The 26,037-nt window shown below is 42.3% G+C and overlaps 1 protein-coding gene across 2 annotated transcripts in view; it reads left to right on the top strand.

Annotated features, from left to right (window-relative positions):
* The first annotated feature begins 205 nt into the window (after positions 1 to 205).
* The window catches only part of dcp1a (decapping mRNA 1A), a 71,187-nt gene continuing 45,355 nt past the window's right edge, over positions 206 to 26,037 (top strand). Inside the window, exons 1-2 of one of the 2 annotated variants that reach the window (XM_072582289.1) lie at positions 206 to 245; positions 16,029 to 16,069. Coding sequence is in view for 1 of the 2 variants with exons in the window: in XM_072582288.1 (XP_072438389.1) it covers positions 784 to 915; positions 16,029 to 16,069 (173 nt within the window). In the remaining variant the exon portion in view is untranslated. Of the gene's footprint in view, positions 246 to 757; positions 916 to 16,028; positions 16,070 to 26,037 lie in introns of those variants that run through there. The other variant, XM_072582288.1, reaches the window with a different exon arrangement.

The raw sequence follows: 26,037 nt of genomic DNA, 5'->3' as shown, positions 1-26,037 counted from the left end.
ATTTAATCCCTGCCCTCCCCTTTACTGTTTGATCACACAGCAATGCCCTCTGAGAAGGGCACTGCTTGTCACTGGCCACTTGGGTGTTTCCTTTCTTCCTGGTGGTGGAAATTGAATAAAGAATTGGACACCTTGTGTGTTTCTCTGTGTCTTGAGAATTTGGATCTCAAAACAGAAATTACCTTCTTCAGATGGGCCATTGGACGTGAATTGTTGACCCTGCTTGTCTCTACAGATGCTACCAGGTCTGCTGTTTTTCCAGCACTTAATGTTTTTGTTTCTGATTTCTAGCATCCGCAGTTCATTTTTGTTTCAAAGAAATGGGAGTTTTTGTGGTTGAGTAGCATCCCACTGGCATTTTATAATTTATGAAAAATCAAGAATGATTCTTAATAATAAATCAACGTGTGTACATTAATCAGTTATTATATTTCAAGGTATGGTCAGGACTTTGCAGTGAATTCTGTGCGCCAGGAAATTTCTGAAGAGACCGGCTGCAAAATCATTGTAAAAAAAAACAATCCTTTATTATAAGAGGAGGGATTTTTGAAAATTTTGGGTCAACATCACCTTCACAGTTTCACCTCTCATTAAGCAAAATGCGTTAATGTTTTACTGATGTGAATTGAAAGGGGGGAAAAAACTCTCCATTTGATTCTGCAAAGTGAGTTGTTTGAGCGTGCGGATATTTTGCTGCAGTGAATGGTTTGTCTTTCCGGGAAGGAGGTCAGGGGGAGGGAACAGTTTTTGAGTTTCTCCTTTACACAGCTGAGGAAATCCAACATGGAGGCCCTGAGTAAAGGCCGCGATATAAGCCTCTCCGCTTTGAAGCAAAATGATCCTTTCATCTCAAGTATCGTTGATGTGACCAGCCAGGTTGCGTTGTACACTTTTAACCCAAAGGCTAGTGAGTGGGTAAGATAGTGTTTCTTAATTTCGTGCGCAAAAAAAAATGAGCAAAACGGTAGCGATCTGTACCAACTGCTTTACTTCTCAGGGAAGCCTTTGAAGATTTCGAAACGCGGCTGTGTCTCTGCTGTTTGCTTTTCCCCTGTAACTCAAACTTGTCCAAATCTAATATCTTGAAGCACTGAGTATCGAAGTTAGATGAGAAGATAGACACTTAACAGCCTGCATTAGAGTTTAAAGACCTTCATGCTCAGCAGTTTCATATTGCTCACGAACCTGTTCGTACCAGACTTTTATTATGAAACGTAGCCTTGTATTCCTTTCACCCGAGTATATTGATACAACATCTTCCCTTAATCATCAAATAACGTTATTAAAATTTGTTAAAAAGGTTCAAATAACATTAATCTAGCACTGAGTTGTGATGTGAGTCTATTCTTTTCCCTGGCCAAATCCTTCAATTTCTTTAAGTAAAATATGATAGACCTTACATCTTTTACTGTTAAAAGAAGAGTCTAAACTTTGTTTGTTTGTAAAAGTATTTTCTAATTATACTCTTTAAATGCCTGGTTCAAGTTCTCTGTACTGTACCTTTTTGTTATCAGACTCACCAGACTCTCTACCTCCCCTATTTGTTCCAATCAACCTTCTAAATTCAAGTTTGTGAAAAGATTTGTAGCTCGGGTGGTCGTTGTTGTGGTTCTGTTCACCGAGCTGGGAATTTGTGTTGCAGACATTTCATCCCCTGTCTAGGTGACATCCTCAGTGCTTAGGAGCCTCCTGTGAAGCGCTTCTGTGATCTTTCCTCCGGCATTTATAGTGGTTTGAATCTGCCGCTTCCGGTTGTCAGTTCCAGCTGTCCTCTGCAGTGGCCGGTATATTGGTTCCAGGTCAATGTGCTTATTGATTGAATCTGTGGATGAGTGCCATGCCTCTCGGAATTCCCTGGCTGTTCTCTGTTTGGCTTCTCCTATAATAGTAGTGTTGTCCCATTCGAACTCATGTTGCTTGTCATCTGCGTGTGTGGCTACTAAGGATAGCTGGTCGTGTCGTTTCGTGGCTAGTTGGTGTTCATGGATGTGGATTGTTAGCTGTCTTCCTGTTTGTCCTATGTCGTGTTTTGTGCAGTCCTTGCATGGGATTTTGTACACTACATTGGTTTTGCTCATGCTGGGTATCGGGTACTTCGTTCTGGTGAGTTGTTGTCTGAGAGTGGCTAGCCAAAACCCTAGCCAGAGAAACAATAGCCAACCTGCTGGACAGACATAACAGACAACAGGACAGCGAACCTATCAACAAAGACGGCATACTTAAACTACTGGACCTGTGCCTCACAACACACTTCACATTCAACAACCAAATACATGAACAAATCAACGGCACACCCATGGGCTCACCCATCTCTGGACTCTTAGCAGAAGCAGTAATGCAAAGATTAGAACAAACAATCTTACCGCAAAGTCAACCCAAACTCTCTGGATCAGATATGTGGATGACACCTTTTGTAATCATTAAAAGCACAGAAATAGAGAACACACACTAGAGAGGAATCCGATTCACGAGAGAGGAAGAAAAGGACAACCGACTCCCATTCCTAGACGTGATGGTACAGAGAACACCAAACGGAGAATTCACCACAAAGGTATACAGGAAAGCCACACACACAGACTAAGTCCTGAACTACGAAAGTAACCACCCCAACACACACAAAAGAAGTTGCATTAAGACTCTATTCAAAAGGGCCACAACACACTGCAGTACACCAGAACTGCAAAAAGAGGAAGAAGAACACCTCTACAATGTATTCGCCAAAAACAGATACCCGTGCAATTTCATCAACAGATGCCGAAGGGAAAGACAACGGAACGAGGACATGCCGCAACCCAAAGGACTAGCCACACTACCATACATCAGGAGCATTTTCCGAACTGACAGCCAGACTACTGCGACCACTAGGACTCATAACAGCACACAAATCAACAGCCACTCTCAGACAACAACTCACCAGAACGAAGTACCCGATGCCCAGCATGAGCAAAACCAATGTAGTGTACAAAATCCCATGCAAGGACTGCACAAAACACGACATAGGACAAACAGTAAGACAGCTAACGATCCGCATCCATGAACACCAACTAGCCACGAAACGACACGACCAGCTATCCTTAGTAGCCACACACGCAAATGACAAGCAACATGAGTTCGAATGGGACAACACTACTATTATAGGAGAAGCCAAATAGAGAACAGCCAGGGAATTCCGAGAGGCATGGCACTCATCCACAGATTCAATCAATAAGCACATCGACCTGGACCCAAATAACTGGCCACTGCAACGGACAGCTGGAACTGACAACCGGAAGCAGCAGATTCAAACCACTACAAATGCTGGAGGAAAGATCACAGAAGTGCTTCAGAGGAGGCTCCCAAGCACTGAGGATGTCACCTAGACAGGGGACAAAATGTCTGCAATACAAATTTCCAGGTCGGCAAACAGAACCACAACAACCTTCTAATTAGTCATTAATAGAACATAGAACATTACAGCACAGAACAGGCCCTTCAGCCCACGATGTGCTGACCACTGATCCTCATGTATGCACCCTCAAATTTCGGTGACCGTATGCATGTCCAGTAGTCTCTTAAATGTCCCCAATGACCTTGCTTCCACAACTGCTGCTGGCAATGCATTCCATGCTCTCTCAATTCTGTGTAAAGAACCCGCCTCTGACATCCCCTCTATACTTTCCTCCAACCAGCTTAAAACTATGACCCCTCGTGTTAGTCATTTCTGCCCTGGGAAATAGTCTCTGGCTATTGACGCTATCTATACCTCTTATTATCTTGTATACCTCAATTAGGTCCCCTCCCCTCCTCTTTTTCTCCAATGAAAAAAGTCTGAGCTCAGTCAACTTCTCTTCATAAGATAAGCCCTCCAGTCCAGGCAACATCCTAGTAAACCTCCTCTGAACCCTCTCCTATAATAGGGCGACCAGAACTGGATGCAGTATCCCAAGTGCGGTCTAACCAAAGTTTTATAGAGCTGCAACAAGATCTCACGACTCTTAAACTCAATCCCCCGTTAATGAAAGCCAAAACACCATATGCTTTCTTAACAACCCTGTCCACTTGGGTGGCCATTTTAAGGGATCTATGTACCTGCACACCAAGATCCCTCTGTTCCTGCACACTGGCAAGAATCCTATCCTTAATCCTGTACTTAGCTTTCAAATTCGACCTTCCAAAATGCATCACCTCTCATTTATCCAGGTTGAACTCCATCTGCCACCTCTCAGCCCATCTCTGCATCCTGTCAATGTCCCGCTGCAGCCTACAACAGCCCTCTATACTGTCAACGACACCTCCAACCTTTTGTCATCTGCAAACTTGCTGACCCTTCCTTCAATCCCCTCATCCAAGTCATTAGTAAAAATTACAAACAGTAGAGGCCCAAGGACAGAGCCCTGTGGAACACTACTCACCACAGACTTCCAGGCAGAATATTTTCCTTCTGCTACCACTCGCTGTCTTCTGTTGGCCAGGAAATTCTATATCCAGACAGCTAAGTTCCCCTGTATCCCATTCCTCCTGGCCTTCGGAATGAGCCTACCATGGAGAACCTTATCAAATGCCTTGCTGAAGCCCATATACACCACATCCACAGCTCGACCCTCATCAACTTTTCTAGTCACATCCTCAAAGAACTCTAAGGTTTGTGAGGCATGACCTGCCCCTCTCAAAGCCGTATTGACTGCATTTAATCAAGCCATGCGCTTCCAGATGGTCATAAATCCTATCCCTCAGAATCCTTTCTAACACCTTGCAGACGTGAGACTTACTGGTCTGTAATTGCCGGGGATTTCCCCATTTCCTTTCTTGAAGAGAGGAATTACATTTGCCTCTCTCCAGTCCTCAGGTATGACTCCAGTGGAGAGTGAGGATGCAAAGATCTTCGCAAGTGGCGAAGCAATTGCATTTCTCGTTTCCCAAAGCAGGCGAGGACAAATCTGGTCCGGGCCTGGCGACTTGTCAATCTTAATGTTTGACAAAATTTTCAGCACATCAGCTTCCTCTATCTCTATCCATTCCAGCATGCACACCTGCTCTTCAAAGGTTTCATTCAGTACAAAGTTCGTTTCTTTCGTAAAGGCAGAAGCAAAAAACACATTTAGGGCTTCCCCTACCTCCTCAGACTCCACACACAGATTCCCTATGCTATCCCTGATCGGCCCTACTCTTTCTTTGACCATTCTCTTATTCCTCACATACGTGTAAAATGCCTTTGTGTTCTCCCTAATCCGTTCTGCCAAGCCTTTCTCGTGCCCCCTCCTGGCTCTCCTCAGACCATTTTTGAGCTCCTTCCTCGCCTGCCTGTAATCCTCTAGAGCTGAGCTTGACCCTAGCTACCTCACCTTACGAAAGCTACCTTTTTCCTTTTGACGAGAAGCTCCACCGCTCTCGTCATCCAAGGTTCCTTTATCGTACCACTTCTTGCCTGTCTCAGAAGGACATATTTATTCATCACTTGCAACAACTGTTCCTTAAACAGTCTCCACATGTCTATAGTGCCTTTACCATGGAACAATTGCTCCCAATCCATGCTTCCTAACTCATGTCTAATCACATAGTTTCCTCTTTCCCCAATTAAATTTTCTTCCATTTTGCCTAATCCCCTCCTTCTCCATAGCTATGCAGCCTAGTATGTGATCTGTCCATTGTAATTTAACCTATGGAGTCCAGGCAGTGATCAACTTTTTTAAAAATGAAATGAAGGAAGGGCCACTTCAACTGTGGTTGATGGGATGTTTAAGATTTTCAGTGAATGAAAATACATGGAATTTTGAATCTGCTGTCTGTAAGTTTGGCTGCTGTTTGAGCATTTTACCATCAGCTTCAGGTTAATGGGAACATATTGTTACTACACAAGCCGCAAAAGGTGATTCTCGGATGACTCGCTCATGAAAGAAATATAGGACAAGTTACATCACTGGAAATGGAATAGGACAATCCTGTTGGTTGAACTGCTCATAGTAGTTCAGCTGTTATCAAACCAGGGCTTTGCATAGCTAAAGTACATACGTTGCCCACATTAATTCATTTGCTAATATTGTTAATTCAAATAAATTTAGAGCTATTGATACAATATGATTTTGTTTGTACAACATGTGTTGCTTATTTATATATCCTGGACAAGCTTGGATATGTGGTGTTCTACCCTAGCATCTCCATGATTGATTGAAGTCCCCAGTGCAGTTCCTTGCATCACACTAGAGTCACATCCTGCCAATTCGGGAACCTGCTTGTCACATTTATTTTCTCATTTCCAACCACTCAGCAGGTTACCTAACCAGGGCAACAATTTTCCTTTAGGCCCTTGTATTATTTTTGGTTAATCACTATCCCTCCATTTAATGGTAGTTACTTCTGGATATTAAGCATGCTGATTATTTTGTCTGCTGATACAAGGTAATTATTAAGCATGTTCACCATTTTCTAATTTTAATTAATGATATGCTCCCACTCAATTTTTTTTAACATAATTTTAAAAAAATTGATATCTCATGCATTTTTTTTTCTGCTCACTTTAGTTTGCACTTGATGAACATCCCTGAGTTGATCAAGATTTTTTTTTACATGTTGTATGCTTTTTATTTTCATGATTTTTATTGTCACTTATTTCTTGAGATGACCAGGACAAGATTGATAGGCTGAATCTCAGTATAACTAATATGTAATTACCTTTGATTGAATAGTGCATGCAAAAAAATTGAGCATTATAACTGTAAATTGGTTGTAATTTTTGTTAGAATTCAACAAGAAAGGTCATTTGCTCTTTCGTTAAAATAATATGGATGGATTATTGAACCAGATACCTATTGTGGTGTCACTTGACTGAGATACCTAAAGTCAGATATTTGATTGATATTCAGGGACTTCCCTGTTGGCAAATATTTGTTTAGTAAATGGAGCAGGACAGGACCTTGTTAAATATTGAATGCTGGGATTCTTCAAATGCACCGCCAAAGGTTTTATTCATCAGGATCAAAATTATATTGAGGAAGAAGGTCCATACTAATAGTAATCTATGTTGTATCAATAGAGTATCTACCTATTCTTCTTCAGACTCCTGGCATCCTGCAATTTTTATTTTGAATTTGCTATGATGTATTATTTGAGATTGGAAACATTTTTTAAAAAGATACTTGAATTTTCAGTTGCTGGTTCAAAGGATGACCCAATAAGGTTTCACACTTTAAAGTTTTGGCACAAATGATTGAAATATATGAAAAGACTGTTTGTTTCGTTTTTGTCAACAACTTATACTTTCACAAGTGTTACAGTGCAGAAGGAGGCCATTGTGTCTACACCTGCTTATTAATAAGCAACATTAGCAAGTGCCTTTCCCCACAACCTTGCACATTATTTTTATCCAGATTATCTCCCAACCCCACTCTCTGACTGCCTTAATGGGATCTGCCTTCACCACACTTCAAGTGCATTCCAGACCCTAACTTCCTGTGGAGTGAAAAGGTTTCTCCTCACTTCACCCCTGGTTCTTTTGCAGATCACTTCAAATCTATAGCCCTTCGTCGTTCTTTTTTTTACAAGCGGGAACTGTTTTTTTTCTCTATTCACTCTATCCAGTTTGCTTGTGATTTTGAAAACATCCATACTCTTAGCTTTCTTCTCTAAAATGAGAATGGTCCTAACTTCGATCTGCCCTTATAACAGAAGTTCCTCATCCTTGGAACCATTTTACTAAACCGCTTCTGCTCTATGTTCAATGCATTCATGTCCTTCCTAATATGTAGTATCAGTACTGTACACAATACTCAAACTGAGGTCTAAGAAGTGTCTTGTACAAGTTCATCTCTTTGCTGTAGTACTCTATGCCCCAATTACTTAGACCCAAGGATACTGTATGCTTAACTTAGTCCACTCTATATCTTTCCCACCACTTTCAGTGATCTCTGGACATTCAGACCTAGGTCCTTCTGCTCCTACACTCCCTTAGAATTTTACCCTTTATTTTCTTAATGTTCTTCCTACTAAAATACATCTCTGCTTTGAAACTCATCTGCTATTTATCTGCCCACGCCATAAATTTGTCAATGTCCCCTGGAGTCTGATACTGTCATCCTTACATTTTACAACACTTCGAAGTTTTGTGTTATCTACAAACTTTGAAATTACCTCCTACACACCAAGAGCTAGATCATAATATATATTTTCAAGAAGGAGTGAGTTAGATATATTCCTTGGAGCAAAAGGGATTAAAAGGTATGGCGAGAAAGTGGAATCGTGATGCTGCATAGGATAATTAGCAGTGATCATATTGAATGGTGGAGGAGATTTAAAAGACCTGAATAGCCCACTCCTCTTCCTATTTTCTATGTTTCTATATTAGTAAAGGAAAGGTCCCAATGCTGATCTGTATGAATCGCATTGCTAATCATCTTTCAGCCTGAAAAATATTCATTAACCATTATTGTCAATGCTGATTGTGTCTGCATTGTTACTGTCCCTCATATACCATGACCAATAACTTTCCTCCCAAATCTGTTGTTTGGCACTTAATCTAATAGCTTCTGAAATTCCATATACACATCAACAGCATGAATCTCATTGAACTTTTCTGTTACTTCAAAAAACTCCAGCTAGCTATTTAGACGTTATTTTCCTATTCTTCTGTAGAATCTACATTACCATTGTATACGTAGACCCTATGTACTCTCCAGGGGCGTACAGTTTTTCAAGTGGTCTACAGTTTATTCAGTTTCCAATGAGTTTTTATCTGCTCTTAATGAGCAGTATTATTTGGATTACTGTCTCTAAATGCTTTCCTCGTTTTTTGGGGGGGATGATTCTTAAGGCTACTACTGGCAACAAAGCCTCTTTTGTGATGCTGGGGGAAACAGAATCCATCTCCAAGGATTTGTAGAAGATTGCAGAATATGCCTCCTTGAATAAAGCCCATCTTCCCCTTGCATCCAGCTGTTGTCCTTTGCAAAATCAAGCAGTGTTTTCTCTCTCTGACCACAAAGAACCTTCATTGTCACTTACGTTCATTGATTTGTAAATGAGCCTATTACCTGATTGCAGGAATATCCTCCTTGCCATGAGAACATGAAACATAATAACCTTGCATCAGGCAGAAAACTAATTAGCTATCTTATCCCAGAACCTTTTCATAAATATATGGACAGCCTATGCTCAAATATTTATCACCTTACCTAAGTATCTTTATGGGACTTTGGAAGACTTGAGTTGTGAGGGAAGAAGAGTGGCACAAAGGCTACAATCTGATTCTCATTGGTCATATTGATTAGCATAACTGGCTTGTAGACTGTATATCATGTTCTGTCCCATTCCCTTGACTTTACCAAACTGCAAAACTGCAGTTTCCTTGGTTTCTTTTTATATTTTGGTTTCTTTTTATATTTCTAAACTTTCCTTCAAATAAACTCCCACCACCCCACTAGTTTAGTTTAAAACCCTATTCATCGTCTGAGTTATGATTTACCAACTGACTATTCTGGCTATTGAGGGAGTGCAGCGTAGGTTCACGAGGTCAATTCCTGGAATGGCAGGATTGCCTTACACGGAAAGACTGAAGCGACTGGGCTTGTATACCCTTGAGTTTAGAAGACTGAGAGGGGATCTGATTGAAACGTATAGGCTTATGAAAGGACTGGACACTCTGGCAGGAGGGAACATATTTCCGTTGATGGGGGAGTGCCGAACCAGAGGACACAACTTAAAAATACGGGGTAGACCATTTAGGACAGAGATGAGGAGAAACTACTTCACCCAGAGAGTGGTGGCTGTGTGGAATGCTCTGCCCCAGAGGGCAGTGGAGGCCCAGTCTCTGGATTCTTTTAAGAAAGAATTGGATAGAGCTCTTAAAGATAGTGGAGTCAAGGGGTATGGAGATAAGGCTGGAACAGGATACTAATTAGGAATGATCAGCCATGATCATATTGAATGGCGGTGCAGGCTCGAAGGGCAGAATGGCCTACTCCTGCATCTATTGTCTATTGTCTATTGTCTATTGAAGCACTTGACACATTGAGCATCTGTTCAATTTACATTAAATGTTTCAATTAATTACATCTGACAAACCTTCCCCCTCACTCCCAAAGCCTCAACATCGGGTACTAATAATTGCCACTCTATTCTCTGTCCTTTTTTTGAGGGGGCTCATTTAATCCTTTTTGCTGTATGACTAACCTCAAGTTAAAATTTTCAAAATCTGAAGGCCACTTAGAACTAGAGAGATGACATGTCAACTTTGAGGAAAACTCTAATTTTAATTGACTTAGTGAAATCTGTGAAAGATTCTTTATTAATAGAAAACTTGTGAATTTATTGTTTCCATTTCTGTTCCAGTTTTTAAGTAATAAATAAATTGGAGTAGCTGGACTTGTTTTGCTTACCAAAGTTTGGTCAGGGTGACTGAAACATTGAATGGCCCAGGCACAGAAAATGGAGGAAAATGTTCTAATTTGCAGAAGGGTGAAGAACCACTGGGTGTTGGTATAATGTGACTGCAAAAGAACCAACAGCAAACTGAAGGTGAAAGTGAGTGGCGCAACTAATACTGTAGGTGGAAATGGGAAAGTATCCTAAGTAAATGAGTAGCCAGCACAAAGGGCATGCAAGGTTAGTGGTAATGGGGATTGTTGGTTTGGGGGATGGCAAGTGAGAAAGGTATTGAAGGCAATAGAGTGTTAAAGTTTTGTGGGTGGTGATACAATAGCAGAGAGTGAGTGTGAGGTAACAGAAGATGCTGGACTTTCCTCCAGGTGGCTAACTTTTTGTTTTTTATAACAGTGGCAAACTCAGAGCAGTTTATCATGGTCTGATGATATGGCTTCCAACCCTAGTCCTTGAGAAGAGGATGTCCCACCTGTATGCCGTCCCTTCTAGCAGGACCTCCAGGCCACTATCTGCAAAATGGGGCACAGATCTCCCCATCTACCAAGTCTGAGCCCAGTGTCAGAAACTATGTAAGGCAGCTCTGGACTGACAGTGTGTGTCTGGTTGTATAATGTGCTTTTGAAGATGGTATCTGCATCAGGAATGTTGGTCAGTTCTAGGATATCCAGTGTGTAGAGAGCTGTTCTGAGAACAGTGTGGTAGGATGAGATGAAAAATGGATATGATACAAATCTTTGGGGTGGGAACAGCAATTAATGTGGTAAGATTCAATGAGAAACCTCGCTGGAGCTTGCAGCAAGTATAACTCCAACAAACTCAACATGATTTGGCTTGATGGTAGGAAACAGAGGGCAATAGTGGAAGGATGCTTGTCGGACTGGAGGCCTGTGATGAGTGGAGTTCTTCCAGGGGTTGGTGCTGGACCCATTGCTGTTTATTATCTATACCAATGATTTGGATGAGAATGTGCAAGGTATGATTAGTAAGTTTGCAGATGACACTAAAATAGGAGGTAATAGGGACAGAGAGGAAGGTTGTCACAAATTGCAGCCAGGCTTTGACCAGCTGGGCTGAGAAATGGTAAATGGAGTTTAATATAGCTAAGTGTGAAGACTTGTGTTTTGGAAAGTCAAATCAAGGTAGAAATTTCATGGTGAATGGTAGGGCCTTAAGGAGTGTAGTGGAACAGAGGGATCTTGAACTTCGGGTGCAAGGTTCTCTCAAAGTGGAGCCATGGGTGTATCAGGCAGTGAAGAAAGTTTTTGGCACACTGGCCTTCATAGAAGTTGGAAAGTTATGTTGCAATTGTACAGGATGTTGGTGAGGTTGTACTTGGAGTATTGTGTTCAGTTTTGGCCACCTTGCTGTGGGAAGGATGTTATCAAACTGGAAAGAGTGCAGAAGGAATTTGCAAAGATTTTGTCAGGACTTGAGGGTCTAAGTTATAGGGAGAGGTTGGACAAGCTACGACTTTTTCCTTTAGAGTATATGAGACTGAGGGAGATCCTTAGAGATGTAAAAGATCATGAGAGGCATGGATGGGATGAATGCACTCAGTCTTTTTCCCAGGGTTTGAGAATCGAGGACTAGAGGGCATCAGTTTAAGGTTAGAGGGGAAGGAATAAAAGGAAACCTAAGGAGTAACTTTTTTACGCAGAGTGGTATGCGTATGGAATAAGCTGTTAGTGGAAGTGATTGAGCCGAGCACATTTAACAACAGTTAAAAGGCATTTGGATAAATACATGGATAGGAAAGGCTGAGAAGGATATGAGCCAAGTACAGGGAAGTAAGGTTAGGGTAGGTGGACATTTTTGGTTGACATGTACCAGTTTGGGTCAAAGGGCCTATCTCCGTGCTATAGGACTTTGACTCTAAGATGAGCAAAACAGAAGGATCTTGAATGTAACCCCTGAGCATGTAGTGGAGGTTGATTCAGTTGTGTTTTGAAAAATGTTGAGTATCTAATCTATAATTGTATATTTTAGAATATAACTCTTGGATTTTCGGGTTAATGTTTTCATTTGCAGAAAATTGTGGTATCTGGTTGAGAACCTGATAAAATAACCCTGAAGTAAATAAAATTCAAACAGGCTTAGAAGTTTTTGTACTTAAAAGATCAGGGCTATTGTAACTTAGGAAGTGAACAGCTAGAAATTTAAGATCATAAACAGCAAGTGGGCTGAACGAAAGAACTGGAGACATGGGAATGAGGGCTATTATGGTACAGTGGGAATGTCCCTACCTTTGGACCAGGAGGCTTGGGTTCAAGTCCCACCTACACCTGCTGTGATAACTTCTCTGAAGGGGTTGATTCAGAAATTTGAAAAAAAAAGTGTGTTGCTAGGAAGCCCAGGCTCAAGTCTCACTTGCTGCAGGAGTATGTACAAATATTTCCAAACGGGTTGATTTAGAATTTAGGGAATGGCAGGGTTGGGTGTTGAGGTTAGACTGCAGGGTGTCAGGACCATGGTATAAAGGATAGATTCTATTTCTCAGTCGATTCCTTGACAGTCTATCGCATCAGGTATTCCACAGGGTTCCTGTGTGCCACTCTCCTCCAGGCTGCAGGAATTACAATATGGCCATTGAAAAATGCTGGCTATGATGTTTGTAGTTATTGTACTAATGTGATTTCCCATATTAAACAAAAGTCTTGGAATAAAAAGGAAATTAATTAGCACTTTTATCTGGGAACTGACCATTTGTGTTACATGGTCTTTTGCGATGCTTGGAATGAAGAGAACATTTCTGTTTTCAGCTATTTCTAAATTCAGTTTTGCAATGGCAAGCAAGACTGACTGTATTTGATAAGGCAGCTAAGAGACTGTGTTATCTTTGGGTCTTCTGTAGTTGTCGTTCCTTGGAAGTCCATAAGAGATGGGAGTAGAAGTAGGCCATTCAGTCCATCGAATCTGCTCTGCCATTCAATAAGATCATAGCTGATCTGAGTCCTCAATTCTACTTTTCTGCTTTTTCTCCATAACCCTTGTTACTGGTTAAAAATCAACTTCAGCCTTCTGCAATAAAGAATTCCACTGATTCACTATCTTCAGAAGAAATCAGGCTGAGATATGCCCCCAGCCCTAAACTCTCCCAGAAGAAGAAACAACCATTCTGCACTTACCCCAAATCTCCTAAGAATCTCATATTTCAATGAGGTGACGTATTATACTTCTATATTCTAGTGAGTACAGGCCCAATCTACTCAACCTCTCCTCACTGTATCGTTCCTCTGTACCTGGGATCAGCTCAGTGAACCTTCTTTGGATTGCCTCCAATGCCAGCATTATCTCAGTCATAGAGACGCACAGCATGGAAACAGACCCTTTGGTCCAACTTCTCCATGCTGACCAGATATCCCAACCTTATCTCGTCCCTTTGCAGGCACTTGACTCATATCCTTCTGAACACCTCCTACTCATACATCCATCCAAATGTGTTTTAAATGGTGCAATTGTACCAGCCTCCACTACTTCCTCTGGCACCTCATTCCATGCATGCGTGAAAAAATCTTTCCCCTCTCCCCCTAAACCTATGTCCTCTAGTTCTGGACTCCCCCCACCCCAGGGAAAAGACTTTGTCTATTTATCCTATCCACACCCCTCATGATTTTTATAAACCTCCAAAAAGGTTACCCCTCAGCCTCTGATGTTCCAGGACAAACAGCCCCAGCCTATTCAGCCTCTCCCTATGGCTTAAACCCTCCAACCCTGGCAACATCTTGTAAATCTTTTTTGAACCCTTTCATGTTTTACAACATCGTTCCAACAGGAGGGGGACCAGAATTGCACACAATATTCCAAGACCAATGTCTGTCCAGATGCAACATGACTTCCAAACTCCTATATTTGATTAAAATACCTTTGTAGTGTTTCAGCATGAAACTGACAGCAAAAATAAAACAGACTTTCAGTAAAATGAAAGTTTTTATTATTCCAATCTTGAGTGTGTCAAATTATCTACCCTTAGATAAATTTTGGATCCCTTTTTCACCGTATTGCAGCTGTATTTTGCAAAATCTTTTTAGACTCCTGTTCCCTTTGAAATAAAGACCAACATTCTTTTTGCCTTCCCTATTATCTGTTGAACTTTTGCTAGCATTTTATGATTCATGTGCAAGGATTCCCAAATCCCCATCTGTTTGGTGACTTTCTGTAGTCCTTTTTCACTTAAATAATATTCAACTCTTCTAATCTTCCTGCCAACGTGTATGACCTCACATTTCCCCACATTATATTCCATCTGTAAAATTTTGGTCCACTTGCTTAACCTGTGCAGACACTTTTTGTGCCATGCTTGCCACTTGCCTTCCGACCTATTCCTGTGGAATCCACAAACTTGGCTATAGTACAAGAGAGAACAACAGACATCCTCCATCTTAAATAGCATAATACAAGATTGATAGACAATGCTGTAGCCTGCAATTTGGAGCTGATATTTTCCATAAGCCAAAATTGGCAAAAGGTAAAAAGTTGGAATATTTATTTAGCTAGAAGTTAATGAAATCAATCTATTGAAATCCTCTAAGAGTCAGTTAATCTTGTTGCAATTGGAGTTCTGTTAGAAGTAATCAGCTTGGTTCCTGTTTGAAACTATAGAAGACCAAGGGGTGTTCTCTAATGTTTTGAGCCACTACTGGAGACTCAACAGTCAGTGCTGGAGCTTAAGAGAAAGTAACAGAAGGACTTCCATGACATTTTTTGAATTGATTATACAAAAAATAACAACCCTGTGGAGTTGGTACAGGAAGGAAACTCTTAAAGTAGAAGTGAGTTTACAGCATAAATCCTAATCAGTGATTGGGTTGATGTAATCAAGCTTAATTTGTTGAATTCTTCCTGATGTATAATACAGTTTTTGATTTTATTAAACAAGTGAAATGTTGTGTAGTTGTCACTTAATTACTGGTAGCTGGATTTCTTCTTCTAACTGATTGGTCTTGAATAGGGTCATTGGCAGAAGAGAATTGGCTAAGGATTTGAAGGGAAACAATGGTTTCACAGCTACGTGGAAAGGGTTGTGGACTGAGACTAGCTGATTTGCTGTTCAGGGAGTTGGTGTGAGCATGACTAGCTAAATTACCATCTTCTGTGCTATGACTATTCCATGACTCTATTGTGATATTGAACCTTCCATTGAATGGTTTTCTTTTAGTAATCACACAGCACTAAGTTGTAGTCCATCAGGTTTATTTGAAATTACAAGGTTTTGGAGCGTAGAATGAAGGGGTTACGCTCCGAAAGCTTGTGCTTTCAAATCAATCTGTTGCGTGATTTCAGACTGTGTCCACTCCAATTCAACAGTGCTATCTCCACATCATTTCATTTGTTAAGAACCTTGATGGGGCAAACTGACAACTTCTTGGCTACTGTCATTAAAGTCTGCATCATACTTACTTCAGTTATATTACTGTTTTGACCGAGTGGACTATCATACTGCACCTAATAGTCTGCAGGAAAGTAGTGGACCTCATAATTGACGTTCAGCTTGAATTAGCTAGTTGTAAAACTAGCGTGTAATCTAATTGTCTTTTGAGTTATGAAGAATTTCTTGTAGTTAACAAATGAAGTGTTGCAGGGCAAGAGGTAAGTTTTGCAGGTTACAATAAATGTTTTATTTCAGAATTGTGAGAGCCTTGCCATTGGATGGCTTAACTTTGTTATCTTTTCTTCCACAGGAGAAGACTGATGTAGAAGGTACTTTGTTTGTGTATACCAGGTATGTTTTTTAAATGCAACTTCCAGTGAATTGTTTTTTAAGGTTTACTCTTCCATATCCCAAAGCAGGAGAACATGCTTTAACAAGCATATAATTCACCACCACGTGCTGATCTGGAGGGGCAAGTGAAGAATGAAAACTGTTCAGTGATATATTTCAACACCATATTAAATGTAATGATTTAAGTGAACTAATATTTGTAATCAACTGTTAATGTTGCTCAGTGACTGTGCTCAATGTCCCAGTTTCAGCCAGTGAAGGAAATAAGACGCAATAGTGAGACCAAATAATCTAGGTAGACCATTCAAAATAATGTTGAAAGAATACTGCATTGTCAAGATGCTAATTGTGTGGATTTGAAAGATCCAATTATTACTGTTTCAAGAAAAGCAGGGGAAGAATCTTCACGAGTAGTTATCACTCAATGTGTCGAAAATAGGTGAAATAGTTATGTCAGTGCTGCTTTGGATCTGGCTGTACAAGAAGTGGTTGCTGGTATTTGCCAATGCAATGATGACAGTTCCTTAAAAGTAATTATTTGACTTGCAAACACTTGGGCTTTTATTAGAGAAATAAGGGTTCCAATCACTCATTGCAGAAGGTGCCCTGTTAAGGAACAGCAGGGAGCAATGTTGTCCAATTAGACTAAAATGAGTCAAAATGTAACAAGGTTCCAACAAAGACTAAAGGATATCTTGCCATTGAGCTAAAATATACTTGTCTGCAAGACACTATACCATGTGATGCCTACAAGTCATGGACATGCTGAGAATGTGAAAAATATCATTTGTTGTTTTTTGTTAGGGAAAGATCATTGAAGAACAAGAACTTTGATCGACAAAAAGAGATTTTACGTCATCTGATTTGTTCATTTGTAAATCTATTTGCTTTATGGTTAAAGTATGAATGCTATATTTCAAACCTTTTCTTGTTTCATTGTACAGCTTCCATTGGAGAGCACTGCCCTAAGTTCATTCAATTTACTGGCCACCTAGAAACAAAAATTAGTAACTTGAAGAAAACTACAGATTTTCCAGATACATTTGCCATTTGGTGACACCAGTTGGCTTATGGTGAAGGGAACCCTTTGTCTTCCCATCCAATTATAGTATCGACAAGCAATGCTTTGGGAAGTGAAGTAGCCTGGTGACGATGTATTTCGGTTCAGCTTTCTCACATCAAACTTATACTCTGCAGAAGATCCATGGAAAATATAATACAGATCCCTGTAGCATGGGACTGGTTAGTGTAGTCAGCGATAAGCTTCAAATTTGTAAATATGTTTTTTGTTTGGTCAAATAATTTATGATTTAATGAGAAAGCGATGTATGTGGATCATTACATCAAATATTCTCTAAAAGTATGCAAAATTAGCATTCAAAATAGGCAGCTTTTTATAAATTTAAAAACATTAACAGTGAGCATAATTCTGTAAGTTTTAAGTTATTACGGATAAGAATAGACCTTGGGTGAAAGGACTTAATTAAGGAAAGGCTAGCTATCACAATATTAGGCAGGTCTGGGGAATGTAAATTGGGGCAGCTATTTAAGGGTAATTCCAGATCTGGCATGTGGGAATCTTTTAAAAACTGTTGTGGTTCTGTTCGCCGAGCTGGGAATTTGTATTGCAGACATTTCGTCCCCTGTCTAGGTGACATCCTCAGAGCTTGGGAGCCTCCTGCGAAGCACTTCTGTGATCTTTCCTCTGGCATTTACAGTGTTTTGAATCTGCCGCTTCCGGTTGTCAGTTCCAGCTGTCCGTTGCAATGGTCGATATATTGGGTCCAGGTCGATGTGCTTATTGATTGAATCTGTGGATGAGTGCAATGCCTCTAGGAATTCCCTGGCTGTTCTCTGTTTGGCTTGTCCTATAACAGTAGTGTCATCCCAGTCAAACTCATGTTGCTTGTCATCTGCGTGTGTGGCTACTAAGGATAGCTGGTCGTGTCGTTTCGTGGCTAGTTGGTGTTCATGGATGCGGATCGTTAGCTGTCTTCCTGTTTGTCCTATGTAGTGTTTTGTGCAGTCCTTGCATGGGATTTTGTACACTACATTGGTTTTGCTCATGCTGGGTATCGGGTCCCACTGGTCCTCACCTGCTGCGCTTTTCCAGCAACACATTTTTCAGCTCTGATCTCCAGCATCTGCAGTCCTCACTTTCTCCTTTTTTACCCAAAGGATTTGGAGTGGGTACAGAAAGGCTTAACCAGGATGTTGGCTGAAAATGTGTTGCTGGAAAAGCGCAGCAGGTCAGGCAGCATCCAAGGAGCAGGAGAATCGACGTTTCGGGCATAAGCCCTTCTTCAGGGATGAGGGGAGTGTGCCAAGCAAGCTAAGATAAAAGGTAGGGAGAAGGGACTTGGGGGAGGGGCGTTGGAAATGCGATAGGTGGAAGGAGGTTAAGATGAGGGTGATAAGACCGGGGTGGGGGCGGAGAGATCAGGAAGAAGATTGCAGGTTAAGAAGGTGGTGCTGAGTTAGAGGATTGAGACTGAGACAAGGTGGGGGGAGGGGAAATGAGGAAACTGGAGAAATCTGAGTTCATCCCTTGTGGTTAGAGGGTTCCAAGGTGGAAGATGAGGCGCTCTGCCTCCAGCCGTCGTGTTGTTATGCTCTGGCGATGGAGGAGTCCAAGGAACTGCATGTCCTTGGTGGAGTGGGAGGGGGAGTTGAAGTGTTGAGCCACAGGATGGTTGGGTTGGTTGGTGCGGGTGTCCCAGAGGTGTTCTCTGAAATGTTCCGCAAGTAGGCGGCCTGTCTCCCCAATATAGAGGAGGCCACATCGGGTGCAGCGGATGCAGTAAATGATGTGTGTGGAGGTGCAGGTTAATTTGTGGCAGATATGGAAGGATCCCTTGGGGCCTTGGAGGGAAGTAAGGGGGGAGGTGTGGGCGCAAGTTTTGCATTTCTTGTGGTTGCAGGGGAAGGTGCCGGGAGTGGAGGTTGGGTTGGTGGGGGGTGTGGATCTGACGAGGGAGTCACGGAGGGAGTGGTCTTTTCGGAACGCTGATAGGGGAGGGGAGGGAAATATATCCCTGGTGGTGGGGTCCGTTTGGAGGTGGCGGAAATGTCGACAGATGATATATATCTGGAGGTTGGTGGGGTGGTAGGTGAGGACCAGTGGGGTTCTGTCCTGGTGGTGACTGGAGGGGCGGGGCTCAAGGGTGGAGGAGATGCAGTGGAGAGCATCGTCAATCACGTCTGTGGGGAAATTGCGGTCTTTGAAGAAGGAGGTCCTCTGGGTTGTTCAGTATTGGAACTGGTCCTCCTGGGAGCAGATGCGGCGGAGACGAAGGAATTGGGAATATGGGATGGCATTTTTACAGGGGGCAGGGTGGGAGGAGGTGTAGTCTAGGTAGCTGTCGGAGTCGGTCGGTTTATATTAAATGTCCGTGTTGATTCGGTTGCCCGAGATGGAAATGGAGAGGTCTAGGAACGGGAGGGAGGAGTCTGAGACGGTGCAGGTAAACTTGAGGTCGGGGTGGAAGGTGTCGGTAAAGTGGATGAACTGTTCAACCTCCTCGTGGGAGCACGAGGCAGCGCCAATACAGTCATCGATGTAGAGGAGGAAAAGGTGGGGCGTGGTGCCAGTGTAGCTGCGGAAGATGGACTGTTCCACATATCCTACGAAGAGGCAGGCATAGCTGGGGCCCATGCGGGAGGGTGTGGGAGGATTGGAAAGAGAAGTTGTTCAGAGTGAGGACCAGTTCAGTCAGTCAAAGGAGGGTGTCAGTGGAAGGGTACTGGTTGGTACGGCAGGAGAGGAAGAAGCGGAGGGCTTTGAGTCCTTTGTGATGGGGGATGGAGGTGTATAGGGACTGGATGTCCATGGTGAAGATAAGGCGTTAGGGACCGGGGAAGCGAAAATCATGGAGGAGGTGGAGGGCATGGGTGGTGTCCCGAACGTAGGTGGGGAGTTATTGACTAAGGGGAACAGGACCGTGTCGAGGTATGCAGAAATGGGTTCGGTGGGGCAGGAGCAGGCTGAGACAATGGGTTGGCCGGAGCAGTCAGGTTTGTGGATTTTGGGCCAGAGGTAGAAACGGGCGGTGCGGGGTTGTGGGTCTATGAGGTTGGAAGCGGTGGATGGGAGATCCCCTGAGGTGATGAGGTTATGGATGGTCGAGGAGATGATGGTTTGGTGGTGGGAGGTATGGTCATGGTCAAGGGGAAGTAGGAGGTGTCCGTGAGCTGGTGTTTAGTCTCAGCGGTGTAAAGGTCGGTGCGCCAAACTACTACCGCGCCTCCCTTGTCTGCCGGTTTGATAGTGAGGTTGGAGTTGGAACGGAGGGAGTGGAGGGTTACATGTTCCGAGGGTGAGAGGTTGGAGTGGGTGAGAGGGGTGGAGAAGTTGAGGCGGTTAATGTCGCAGCGGCAGTTGGCTATGAAGAGATCGAGGGCGGGTAAGAGGCCAGCACGAGGTGTCCAGATGGATGGGGTGTGTTGGAGGCGGGAGAAGGGGTCGTCAGAGGGTGGGCGAGAATCCTGGTTGAAGAAGTAGGCGCGGAGGCGAAGGAGGCGGAAGAATTGTTCGATGTCTCGCCGCGTGTTGTACTCGTTAATCCGATAGCGTAGGGGAATGAAGGTGAGGCCTCTGCCGAGGACTGATCTTTCATAATCAGAGAGGGGTAGTTCTGGAGGGATGGTGAAAACACGGTAAGGCTGGGAACTTGGACATGGGACCTGGTGTGGGGCTGGAGCTGGGAGTGGGGGGCGGGGTTAGGCGTGGGGGCGGGAATCGGGGCGGGGTGGGGTTCGGCGTGGGGGCGGGGTTAGGCGTGCGAACGGAGATGGGCGTGGGGGCGGGGTTAGGCCTGGGGACGAAGATTGGCATGGGGGCTGAAGTGGCTCCTGCGACAGCAACCAAGGGGGCGGAAGTGGCTGTGGTGACGGCAGAAACGGTGTTCCCGATAGCCGTGGACCCCGCGGAGGCCGCGAATCTGTCAGCAAAGGTCTTCCTGGTGATCCCACGCTGATCTCCATCACCACGCCTAGCCCCGCCCCCACACCGCTCTCCGTCACCACGCCTTTGAGTAGCAAAGCTAGAATGGGTAGTCAGTCTTTCTCCTGGGATATCATAGGTTTAAGGTACAAGGGGCTAAATTAAAGAAGATGAGAGGCAAGTTTTCTTACACTGAGGATAAGTTCCTGGAATGTGCTGCCAGACGTGGTGGAGGCCAATATAGCAGCAACATTTGAGGTATCTTGACAGGTAAATAGGTAGGGAATAGAGGGATAGGGACCACATAGAGGTAAATGTATTTTAGTGTAGGAAGTCATGTATTGGCACACTTTTGATGGGCTGAAGGGTGTGTTCCTGTGCTGTACTGTTCTTTTGAATACATCTCTTCAAAATAAAACAATTTCATATATACAAATCTACCTTTTAAGTCTTATTTCTTCTCCTGCTGAAATATAAATTAGGATTAAAACAAATTGATTTCCTGTAGCCCTCAGCATTGCCAAAAACGAGGTAAAGTTGTTTCTTGTAGCATTTAAACAATTTTAATATGAGTGGGAGACATATCTTCCAAAGTATAAGTGACATTTTGGAGACAGAGAGCCCTGCTTTATTTAAGTAATGGATTTTGACTGTACGCTGATTCTTTTTAAACATGGATAACTCTGATGTAAGGTTGAATTAAGCTTCGTGATGGATTCTGTGTTATTCAACTTGAGCAAAAGCGAATTTAGATCATCAACTTAGTTGTGAACTTAAAGATAGCTTTGTTTCGATGTTAGGGCACATACTGAATAAGAGTTCTGTTATAACTGTGTGTTAGGACTTCAAAATATTTCTATTATAACTCACTGAAGCATTTGCTTTACCATTTATTTCTTTATACTTATAAACAACTCATCACAATTAGAATCTGCTCAGAGAAAGGTTGACAGTAAGAGGCAGCTGGATTGGTATTCTAATTAGAAGACAATCTTTGTTGATTTGATATGGCAACTGGATACAAAGATCAAGATTGTTTCAAAACTGGGCTATACGTCAGAATAAGTAGTGGAAATTTAAATAATCTTATTCAGTTTTGTGTTTTCCCCAACGAGAAAAGCAAATGGAGAAAAAAAAGAGAAACCCCTTGGGCTATGAGGAGCAAGTAGTTTTGCAAGTACCAATTGATCTCGATCCTGGTGAGGAAGAGTGTTGTCAGTAAATTGCCCTAAATTTTAGAAAGCTCTCCCTAAATCCCTTCTTCATACTAATGTTATGAAAGTGTAGGTGTGTACTGTACTTTTTGAGAATGTGAAAGCTGGCAAGGACTGACTGAAAGCACAGTGTGCTGAACAATTTAAAAATATAACATTTTGGTTTTGAAATGCAAAAACTGGAACTGCATTGCCATGGTTCACAACAAATTTGAATTCAACCAATCAGCTTATGCCCCAAGATACCAAAATCTAATTGAATTTGAATTTTAATGTTTTGATGACATCAGACCAATGAGATGGTCCGATGTTTTGGGATATATAAAGTCGGGTATTTTGAACAGTTGGCGAGAACAGCAAAGACCAGCCAAGCACCAAGGACTGCGAGCAGAATAGTTCTCTGAAAGGTACCTGTCCATAAGAAATTTGTGCAGATAAGACTGAAGAAAAGATGACCCAGAAGAATCTACAGGGGAGAATCAACACAGAGAGCTGGTTTTGAAACAAGATTTTTTTTTTGTAAATCTTTGTCAGGGTTTTTATCAGACCAGTATTATAGAGTGGGAGGTAAAAAAAAATAGGTTTAAGAGAAAGGAGTTATAAGTAGTTGCCTAATGTTCTCTTTTGGACTTAAAGAATTAAATTGTTAATTTTTTCTTTAAATAATGATATTTGGGCTGGCTCCTTGCCACTCAGTTGAACAGATTACGGTGCAAGGTGAGCTTTTCTGTGCATCTGGTTTAAATTTGCAGCATGGTTTACCCTGTGTTGTAACACTAACTACTTTCAAGATCCTCCTTAAAACCTATGGCTTTGACCAAGTTTATTTTTTCAGTTCTCATGTCTTTAATAGTGAATATCAAATTGTGCTAATAATGCCTTTGTGAAGCATCTTGGGCATTTTCAAAATGCAATAAGCAAGCAAGTTGTTGTTATTGTGAGGGAATAGATAAATAGCTTTCCATTTTAAAAATGGCTATTTCCCAATTCTTTATGCCTTTCTACTGAAATTACAGTGACCCGTACAAGAAGGACGGATTGCACCTAAATTGGATGCCGATTAATATACTGGCAGGGAGACTTGCTAGAGCTGCTCGGGAGGATTTAAACTAGGAGGGGGGTCGGACCGAGGGAGATAGTGAGGAAAGAAATCAATCTGAGACTGGTACAGTTGAGAAAAAAGGCAAGTCAAACGGTCAGGGCAGAGCACTGACAAAGCAGAGAACAAGGTAGGACTGATAAATTAAACTGCATTTATTTCAATGCAAGAAGCCTAACAGGGAAGGCAGATGAACTCAGGGCATGGTTAGGAAGTTGGGACTGGAATATCATAGCAATTGTAGAAACGTGGCTCAGGGATGGACAGGACTGGCAGCTTAAAGTTCCAGGATACAAATACGACAGGAAGGAAAGAGGGGGAGTGGTGTATTTGATAAGGGACAGCATTGCAACTGTACTGAGGGAGGATATTCCTGGAAATACATCCAGGGAAGTTATTTGAGTGGAACTGAGAAATAAGGAAGGGATGATCCTCTTTATTGGGATTATATTATAGACGCCCTAATAAAGGGAAATTGTGAAACAAATTTATAAGGAGATCTCCGTTATCTGTAAGAATAATAGGGTAGTTATGGTCGCAGATTTTAACTAGCCAAACACAGACTAGGACTGCCATAGTGTTAAGGGTTTAGATGGAGAGGATTTTAAGTGTGTACAAGACAATTTTATGATTCAGTCTGTGGATGTACCTACTAGAGAAGGTGCAAAACTTGACCTGCTCTTGGGAAATAAGGCAGGGCAGGTGACTGAGGTGTCAGTGGGGGAGCACTTTGGGGCCAGTGACCTGAATTCTTTTAGTTTTAAAATAGTGATGGAAAAGGATAGCCAGATCTAAAAGTTGAAGTTCTAAATTGGCGAAAGGCCAATTTTGACGGTAGTAGGAAAGAACTTTCGAAAGTTGGTTGGGAGGAGATGTTCGCAGGTCAAGGGACGGCTGGAAAATGGGAAGCCTTCAAAAATGAGGACACAAATCCAAAGTATATTCCTGTTAGGGTGAAAGGAAAGGCTGGTAGGTATAGGGAATGCTGGATTACTAAAGAAATTGAGGGATTGGTTCAGAAAAAGAAGGAAGCATATGTCAGGTATAGACAGGATAGATTGAGTGAATCCTTAGAAGACTATAAAGGCAGTATGAGTATACTTAAGAGGGAAATCAGGAGGGCAAAAAGGAGACATGAGATAGCTTTGGCAAATAGAATTAAGGAGAATCCAAAGGGTTTTTACAAATACATTAAAGACAAAAGGATAACTAGGGAGAGAATAGGGCGCCTCGAAGATCAGCAAGGTGGTATTGGTGTAGAGCCGTAGAAGATGGGGCAGATACTAAACGAGTATTTTGCATAAGTATTTACTGTGGAAAAGGACATGGAAGATATAGCCTGTAGGGAAATAGATGGTGACATCTTGAAAAATGTCCACATTACAGAGGAGGAAGTGCTGGATGTCTTGAAATGCATAAAAGTGGATAAATCCCCAGGACCTGATCAGGTGTACCCTAGAAATCTGTGGGAGGCTAGGCAAGTGATTGGGTCTCTTGCTGAGATATTTGTATCATCGATAGTCACAGGCGAGGGGCCAGAAGACTGGAGGTTGGCTAACATGGTGTCACTGTTTAAGGATGGTGGTAAGGACAAACCAGGGAACTGTAGACCAGTGAGCCTGACGTTAGTGGTGGGCAAGTTGTTGGAGGGAAACCTGAGGGACAGGATGTACATGTATTTGGAAAAACAAGGACTGATTAGGGATAGTCAACATTGCTTTGTGCGTGGGAAATCATGTCTCACAAACTTGATTGAGTTTTTTTGAAGAAGTAACAAAGAAGATTGATGAGGGCAGAGCAGTAGATATAATCTATATGGACTTCAGTAAGGCGTTCAGCAAGGTTCCCCATGGGAGACAGGTTAGCACGGTTAGACCTCACTGAATACAAGGAGAACTAGTCATTTGGATACTGAACTGGCTCAAAGGTAAAAGACAGAGGATGGTTGTGGAGGGTTGTTTTTCAGACTAGAGGCCTGTGACCAGTGGAGTGCCACAAGGACTTTTCATCATTTATGCTTACATCCAAATCATTGATGTAAGAGGTATAGTTAGTAAGTTTGCAGATGACACCAAAATTGGAGGTGTGGTGGACAGCGAAGAAGGTTACCTCTGATTAGAACAGGATCTTGATCAAATGGACCAATGGGCTGAGAAGTGGCAGATGGAGTTTAATTCAGATAAATGTGGGGTGCTGCATTTTGGGAAAGCAAATCTTAGCAGGACTTGTACACTTAATGGTAAGGTCCTAGGGAGTGTTGCTGAACAAAGAGACCTTGGAATGCAGGTTCATAGCTCCTTGAAAGTGGAGTCGCAGGTAGATAGGATCGTGAAGAAAGCATTTAATATGCTTTCTTTTATTGGTCAGAGTATTGAGTACAGGAGTTGGGAGGTCATGTTGCGGCTGTACAGGACATTGGTTAGGCCACTGTTGGAATATTGTGTGCAATTCTGGTCTCCTTCATATTGCAAAGATGTTGTGAAACTTGAAAGGGTTCAGAAAAGATTTACAAGGATGTTGCCAGGATTAGAGGTTTTGAGCTACAGGGAGAGGCTGAACAGTCTGAGGCTGTTTTCCCTGGAGCGTCAGAGGCTGAGGGGTGACCTTATAGAGTTTACAAAATCATGAGGGGCATGGATAGGATAAATAGATGAGGTCTTTTCCCTGGGGTGTGGCGACTCCAGAACTAGAGGGCATAGGTTTAGGGTGAGAG

Source organism: Chiloscyllium punctatum, chromosome 12, assembly GCF_047496795.1.
Source record: "Chiloscyllium punctatum isolate Juve2018m chromosome 12, sChiPun1.3, whole genome shotgun sequence".
Taxonomy (NCBI): domain Eukaryota; kingdom Metazoa; phylum Chordata; class Chondrichthyes; order Orectolobiformes; family Hemiscylliidae; genus Chiloscyllium; species Chiloscyllium punctatum.
The sequence above is the reverse complement of the archived record's forward strand: the minus strand, read 5'-3'. Positions and strand labels throughout refer to the sequence as shown.